The sequence below is a fragment of the Vigna umbellata genome, chromosome 5 (genome assembly GCF_029865625.1).
Source record: "Vigna umbellata cultivar VRB3 chromosome 5, Vumbellata_1.0, whole genome shotgun sequence".
Classification (NCBI taxonomy): Eukaryota; Viridiplantae; Streptophyta; class Magnoliopsida; order Fabales; family Fabaceae; genus Vigna; species Vigna umbellata.
In genome coordinates, this window is record NC_142169.1 from 67983584 (window position 1) to 67991715 (window position 8132).

The 8132-nt window shown below is 37.3% G+C and overlaps 1 protein-coding gene and 1 long non-coding RNA gene across 2 annotated transcripts; one reads left to right on the plus strand and one right to left on the minus strand.

Annotated features, from left to right (window-relative positions):
* The first annotated feature begins 603 nt into the window (after positions 1-603).
* Positions 604-3649, plus strand: LOC148198839 (uncharacterized). Its single transcript, XR_015786620.1, has 2 exons — positions 604-1111; positions 3219-3649. It is a non-coding gene; the product is annotated as an uncharacterized LOC148198839 (long non-coding RNA).
* LOC124833180 (Optic atrophy 3 protein (OPA3)) lies at positions 3512-6963 on the minus strand. The gene is made up of 4 exons (XM_047307585.2): positions 6606-6963; positions 6383-6517; positions 4958-5044; positions 3512-3833 (listed from the first exon to the last, which is right to left on the minus strand). Exons 1-4 carry the CDS (start codon positions 6732-6734, stop codon positions 3675-3677), a joined length of 510 nt encoding a protein of 169 aa, XP_047163541.1. The 5' UTR covers positions 6735-6963; the 3' UTR covers positions 3512-3674.
* Positions 6964-8132: the final 1169 nt, after the last annotated feature.

Sequence of the window (8132 nt, forward strand, 5' to 3'; positions counted from 1 at the left end):
TAATAACAATATATTAAAAATTTACCGTTAGTATTAGATTTTCTTCTAACCAAATTCACTTTAACAACAAAGTTTGCATGTCAAAGTCATCACTAACTTTCCATCCAAAAAAGACATGTTAAAATTTTAAAGAAACGACTATAATAAAAAAAAAATGGGATAAAGTATTTGATTTATTTGAAATTTTATAAAAACGTAAAACATATTTTTCCAAAATTAATATAAAACATAATGCTTACCGTAAAATTAAAAAGGACCTTTTAAAGGTACAAAAAGATGTTTTTCTCTTGCTATACGGGATGTCGTTGTCCCATAACTACCCCAATATTGTCACTCACCAAGTTAGATAGCATAGATCATACAGAAAGTGGTCCATAAATTGATTGTTACCAAGTTGATGCAATTAACGGATTTATATATTGCTTTATTTTCTTAGTCGCGAGTCATGAAAAACATATGCAACAACGTAAATCAAACTTCTTTTTGTGTACAACAATAATAATTAACGTATGAAGAATAAAAGGACTTTTGGTCTCATTAATGAAAAGGGAATTGGCTCACCAAACAAGTTTTCCTTTTTATTCTTTATTCAAATTTCCCCGTTGGTTTTTCATAATGTTTTTTAATTTCCTGCAACTATTGGTTTCAAGGATATGGTATAAAAAGGGAGAGAAGAATGGCAAACTGTACAAAAAATTAAAGACAAAACAGAGATTCCTCTTTTCTTGGCAAATAATACAAATTAAGACGAAAATCTTCGATTGGGTGAATGGGTGAAAGAAATGAGGGTAAGGAAAGAATAAAGTGCTCCTCCACTACCGTCCAACATATTCCTGTTTTGATGCCTCTCTTAATGGAAGAGCTTTACAGGGGCACTGCTGAATGGATACCATATCCACCTGCATCCCATGGTTTATCATTCGGTCGGACCATCCATCCACATGTCATGTCCATAACCCTCTATTTTCCCAAACCAAACATTGATAGAAGAGGGTATAGTGGAGTGGGTGGTTGTGCTCGCAATCAATTTGACAATCAAATGCATTGGATGTGTATCTTGTCACCAAACTTCAACTCGAACACATATATATTGCTGAAATAAATTCTACATGTGAAAATGGTATTGTATTGAATGAAATGATTCTCTTACCTATTACACCCCTTCACTTAATCCTATACTTATAGGAGTAAGTGAGTGGTACACACCTCACACACACTCACATACAGCACACTCACAACTCACATCTAAATACAAATACAATAATTCTAACACTCCCCCTCAAGCTAGAGCATACATATTGTATGTACTAAGCTTGGAATAGATGAACTCGGTGTTGAACTAGATGATTTGTCTTCAAGAGTGTGAGGCAAACATAGATGGACAACAGCAGCTTGTGAAACTTCAACTTCAAAAGTGGATGAAGGAAAGCATTGGTGGCCAATGACAAACTGCAAGGACTGATTCTCCAATCAATGATGGATGAGTGACGGGATCAACAGTGGTAGCTGAAAGCTAAGAGCTACAAAACTGCAGGGACTACACTAAATCCTCATCAATGATGGCTGGGTGACGGGATCAACAGTAGTAGCTGAAATCTACAAAACTGCAGGGACTACACCCATATACATGTGACTTGCAGTGTCTTGGAAACGTACTCCCCCTTAGTGTGAACGGCGGAAATGTGGAATATCACAGTTGCTGGACCACTAAAAATAGAAACAAAATATTAAGCTATAATACTGAAACAAAGGCATCAAAGATCCAAATTGGAGGTCCAAAATTCTTTGCTGGACAACTCCCAAGTGGTGATACGTAGCAGTGTATCACAAGAAGATCGGGCTAACTCTAGCACCGAACAGCGGCAAACTGTGCAAGAAGATCGGGCTAACTCTAGCACCGAACCGCGGCTGTGCCGAACAGCAGCAAATAGTGCAAGAACATCGGCAAACTTCGCTTGGACAACGACAAAACGGCGCTGGACAGCGGAAACGGCACCTGGACAGCGGTCAATAGTGGCTGGACAGTGGTCAAAAGGGGCCTGGACAGCGACAAACGGTATCGGAAAGCAGAAAAACGGCGCGTGGACAGCGGCATACCGCGCGGACAGCGACAGACCGCGCGGACAGCGGAAACGGCACCTGGACAGCAGCAGACGGCGCGGACAGCGGCAAACAATGACTGGACAGTGGCAAACGGCGCCTGGTCAGCGGCACACGGCGTCGGACAGTTGCAAAACGGCGCCTGGACACCAACGGCAGAGACGAAGATGGCAGCAACGGCTGCTCTGATGGTCGAAACAAAGAGAGGGAGCTCCGACGACGGCTATGGAGGTGTCGCGGGGAAACTCCGGCACCGGGAAGGCGGCGCGTGCAGAACACGCGGCCGAGACTGGCCGAGAAGAAGCGGCGCGTGACAGCTGGTGCGGAGGTTTCGGACGCCGGCACCGGTGGGGTTGGTCGTCGCGTGAAGAGGCGAGCCAGATCCAGTGGTCGCTGGTCGGAACGGTGACGGTGGCCGGCGACAAGGCGGCGCGTGGCTATACGCGTCCGAGATCTACCGGAAAGAGGAGCCGCGTGGAGGCGCGTTGAGAGGAATCTGGTGTTGTCTCTGGCGGGGTTGGCCGTCGCTCGAGGAGACGCTCCAGATCTGCTGGTCACCGGTCGAAACGGTGACGGCCGGCGGCGGACTGGCCGGAAAGAAGAGCTCCGTGGCGGCGCGTTCGGAGGATTCTGGTCCTGTCTCCGGTAGGGTTGGCCGTCGCTCAAGGAGACGGTCCAGATCCGATGGTCACCCGTCGAAACTGTGACGGTGGCCGGCGGCGGCGGCGGCAGCGGCGGCGGCGGTGGCGACGGAGTCAGCAGCGATGGCAGCGGAAAGTGGCGGCGACAGCAGTGGCACACTCGGTCTGAACGGGTGCGCAGAGAAGAAGAGAAAATGGAATTTGAGGGCTGTCACCGGAAACTGTAGGGGCTGCCGGCGGCCATGGCGGCCGGCCGCCGGCAGACAGTAGAGACCCTAGAGGTAGATCAGAGAACCTGCTCTGATACCATGTGAAAATGGTATTGTATTGAATGAAATGATTCTCTTACCTATTACACCCCTTCACTTAATCCTATACTTATAGGAGTAAGTGAGTGGTACACACCTCACACACACTCACATACAGCACACTCACAACTCACATCTAAATACAAATACAATAATTCTAACACTACAGCATGTTTAAACTAATCAGGACATGATGATGTCCTTGTCATTTTGCAGATAAATCCAAACACACCACAGCTAAAAGGTCAATTGATCATTTGTGGTGAATGAGAGAAAGTGAATTCATGAAGAGCGAATGTTCTTTTCTTTTTAAAGAATAATAACAAGTGGATTGAGAAGGCAAAGGGTATATTTGAGATGACACATTTTATGCTCAATTGAGTGCGTCACCTCTTAGTCTCTATGAATTATCTGCCACTTATTTGGGACAATACAATTTCAATCTGCGAGTTATCCCCAACAAAGCAAGATAATTGAACTCTTTCATTAGAAGCAAATGAATGTTTAAAAAATAGGCTCCTCTTGAAGAGACCCTCAAATGAATCAGAGATTAAGCTTGACATTCATCGCGAAGACGAATGAAAAAAATGTCATAAATAATTATTCTGTTTATCAGAACATCAGCTCAAGCAATTTTCTCCGCCTTTCCAATTTCTGTATTACCTTGTCTGAAGTTTAGAATGCCAGTCAGTCCTCGTCCCCTGGCCATCTGTTCCAGTTCTTGAATTCTTTGCTTAAGAAGTTCCACTTCTTCTGCCAAGTTCTCATTTTTTTGCCTCACAGCCTAAAGTAAAACAAACGTTTAGAGAATGTTAAATATGAAATTTTGACAATTAAATAACTTCTTCCAGTTAGCCTGAATTGGGACCAATGTCAGTGAATACAATGAGTTTAGCGTGGTTGTATATTCTAGAGCAAGACGAAGGACAAATTGCCGTGAATTATTGAAATAAATAAACTGCTTAGCCAAAAAAACTATCCTTGTTTTATACAATTCAGACTTTTCAGAATATCCACTCCAACATTGATATTGTCCTCTTTTAGAGTTTTCACAAAAAGGCCTAGTACAAGCCACTTATGAACATCCTTCTCAAGTTTAGAATGACTGTCGACTTAGCCATGCCAAATAAAGCTTTTAAATAAAATACACATCACGAGACATTAAGGCAACCTTTGGGCAAGAATGATAGACGCACCAACAGAGAAATGTAGGATTTGAATCAATAAAAAAATGAGAAGTTTGAAATTGTGTATCTAGACATCTTCAAATATGGAAACCTGTGTATAGTAACCTATCATAGGTTCCTCTCAGCCCTCTAGAACTTTTATTATGACTCACAAAGTGATATTGGTGAAACAGTTCAGCTGCTCCTACCTAGGTTATATAAGTAAACAGATAGGTTTGAAATACCAGCAATTGTTAGTTGTTTATCTGAAAGATTAATTATTATTAAGTTAAAACTAAACATGAGAATACACAAGCCACTAGCTTCTTTTTAAAATCTTCAGCATAAAGTGGGAATAATTCTTCAATAATAGCAACACCACTAGATGAAATTAATCATGTATTCAATTTGATCAAGTTGTTTGATTTCAGTAAAAACCGTGATCAAGCAAAGAACTATAATATCACAAGATGATATGGTATTGGTATAAAATCCTCCTTTATATTGGAAAAAGGAAGCAGATAAAACATGCAATATGTTTAGCATATGAACTCAGGAACCATGATAGGAAATTAAAAATAGGGCGAAATGACATAAACAAAAGAATAAAATAATTTGAAAAAAAAAGACTAAAATAAATAAATAGCAACTTAAATTAAGAAAAAGTGAACTTGACATATTTGAAACCAAAGGAATCACATAATGTTAAAACTATTTGCATGAGATTATTATTTGAAATTACCTCAAGCTCTTGTTTTCGTAGCTCCTCCTTTCTTGCCTCAGATCTAGAACTTCTTTGTACCTCAAAGATCAAGAGAACTCCTGCAACCTATGAGTATAGTACATAGCCAAATCAGCAAACAATAAATGCAATACCTGAGAGTACATATTATTAACATAACAAAATTATTCACGTACTCCTATCCTGTGTTTGAGAGGAAAAATATTCCCAACAACAGGGTTTCTTTTTGTTTTGTTGTAGTGGTGATCATCGTGATCTTTGCTTGTTTTAACAAGATAACTAACCAAAAACGAGCCCCAAAGGTCTTGTGTCCTTAAAAGACTATTTATAATGCTCTGGTTTGCAAAGCAGAATTCTAGAGAAAGAATCTTTAAACTAAGATGAAAACATTTAGCTTGAAAGATCACAACTCAGAAGCATTTTATCTGGCCCTTTGATCATGAGCACATTCTTATTTCAAGTTTGTAAGAATCTTTGTTTAATTATTATTAAAAAAATACTTCAGTAATCAATTTCCTATATCTATAAATCCTCTCTTCTTCCTCTCTGCCTACATGTCTTCTTTTGGAATACTTCCTGTAACCATTTTCTGCCATTCTCTAAAATTAGATGCAATTCTTTTAACCATTTATCTGAATATTGAACAGACATTACTCGACCCCTTTTATTTTTGGGGGAACAGTCATAACTCAATATAATCCAACAACTGAGAACAAAGTAGCACTAAATTGAAAGTCGACAACTTGTATCAATTGTTCTTATAGCTTTTCTGCATAGCATAATTGGGTTTGTCCCTCTGAAAATCATCAAAACAAAGTATCATAGTACCTATATCAAATTCTAGAGTTTTGCTAAATTCCAAAAGCCTTGTAATCTCAACTCAAACACAAGTAAAAATGAGCATACCAATATTGGACGCTCCAAATTCCAAATTTAGAACTGTTGGAGAACTCGTTACAGATATGACAAATTATGGTATTGGTATACAAGTAGTGCAAATCTCATCTCAGTTTTGTAAGATTAAGTTAAGTCTAAATCCACTTTTTAAGATGATATCTCACGTTCAAAATGTCTCTGTAATTGTAATCAAGAGAGAGGTGTTGGTGATCCCATTTCTACAGACAGTCAATTTGTATGGTGGAGTTAAACTTAAAATCACTTTGTTGGAATAACAATCCTATTCGAAGAAATAGAATTAACATATAATTCAATACTTGACTGAACAACTATTCTGTATTTTGTGAAAACAGAACAAAAGAATACTAATAGATTCATACTTCTGAGAATGTTCATAAAATGGGCAACTCAACACAAGTAATCAACAAAAATTGATCAAAACTCTGTTTCCAGAGTGAAATCATGGGTAAATTGAACATCATAATAGCTACAAACTGTTTAGAAAAATGCAAGATTAAAATCACTGACCGAGAAGACAAAGAGTTCTCCGATAAGGTCAACCGCAGCCTGAACAGCCTTTTCCTCATTCAAGGGCCGAATCTCAACATCGGTGGCGTGACCATAGATGCGCCGTTGCATCCTCGTGGTGATTTGATGATTTGTCTGATCCCCAAAATCGTAAATCAATAACTGAAGAACGAATGAGTGGGAAAGTTGATTAAGAATTAAATTTGGAGGGAATGTAAGGAACCTGAGCCATGTTAACGATGAGTTGGCGAAACCTGGGGTGAAAAGCCGCCTGCTGCTTCAATCTACTAGCGACGGGTTTGCTTAGGGTTTTCAATGCCAGCGTTCCGAGTTTCAAAAGTGGGAGCACCATACCTAAACTTTAACCTAATCAATTCAAATCAAACGATGAATCATACACACACCAAATGCTAAATACTATTGGAGTTGTTTTAAGGTGTTGGTTTTCTTGAAGAGCAAGAACGCAACGCGTTCAAGTCAATGGCAGCATTTCGTTGATTATTCACACTTCGCGCACTCTTTGCTTCCCCTCACCCCTCTGCAAATGCAAACTCAAAAATCAAACTCTCGTTATTTCATATTCAAGTATCTAAATTATACAGAATTTGCATTATTACATATTTTAGAAGGTCGGTTACACTAGTAATAATGTATCAAAATGTCAATAAAAATATATTTAAAAATAAATAAATTTGTTATAATGTTTTTTTGTTAAGAAACTAACAAGTTAATTATTAGTTTCATATGAAACCAATAGACCTCGTGAACGATAAAAAAAAAATTGGCATGAAAATATGTGATAAGAATGTGCAAAAGTTTTTTTAAGTCTTAAATCACATTTTAGTGAAATGAATAGGTCATCGGTGATTACGAGATGGTGAATTTGGTTATCAAAAACTGTAAATCTCTTTTATTTTTACTAATTATCACAAAGAGAGAAAAAATTAATATTAATATGTAATTAATCTTAAAAACATTATTACTTAACATATAATTTTTCTAAAAAAAAAATTATAAACATTTTTTTTGCAAAAGAGTGGAAACTTTTCTATACATTTTTTTCTAACAACAGTTACAGACCTTCTTATATAATTTTTTCCAACAAAATTCTAATAATACAACACTGTTCTAATCCTCCATACACCCGACAAAGAACTTAATGAATTTTTATGACAGCTGTTAAATCAATTATTCATTTTTTTTTAACTAAGTTATACGGTAATTTTTCTCCCAAAAACTGTAAACTATCTTGTGCAATTCTTTTAGCAAAAACATAAAATCTTTCTATACAATTTTTTTTCAAAAAAATCGCAAACCCTGATATTCAACTATCAAGTTCTTGATAAAACCAAAAGACTCATTCAATCACGATAACAAATCTCAAACTAACTCTTATTTTTAATATTTTTCTACTGATCATTTCTTCATATTAGTCGAACTTGGCTGGATACCAGCTTAAAAACCAAAAATACTTTAATTTTCTTTACTATGCTAAAAATAAAGTATACCAATACTTGATGAGTATTTATCTATTCATATAATTTTTAAATTAATTATTTTTTCACGAATTTTCAAATAAATTATTTAAGATTTTAAACTAATTATTATAAGCATCAACAAAATTAATAATTTGTAGTGTTTGAAGATTGCATACAATTGTTTTATACTATGATTCCTAACCTATTTTCACATAATTTTAATAACATTTCAAAAATCTATAATTTTAATACCTTCTAAAAGATAATTTTTA

Bases quoted from the DNA above. Each gene is read 5' to 3' on its own strand.
- LOC124833180 (XM_047307585.2), bottom strand. From the start codon at position 6,734: ATGGTGCTCCCACTTTTGAAACTCGGAACGCTGGCATTGAAAACCCTA. The intron at 5,045-6,382 runs GTCAGTGATTTT...CTATACTCATAG, and splicing joins GAGAACTCTTTGTCTTCTCG to GTTGCAGGAGTTCTCTTGAT. The intron at 3,834-4,957 runs GTAATTTCAAAT...GTTTTACTTTAG, and splicing joins TACGAAAACAAGAGCTTGAG to GCTGTGAGGCAAAAAAATGA.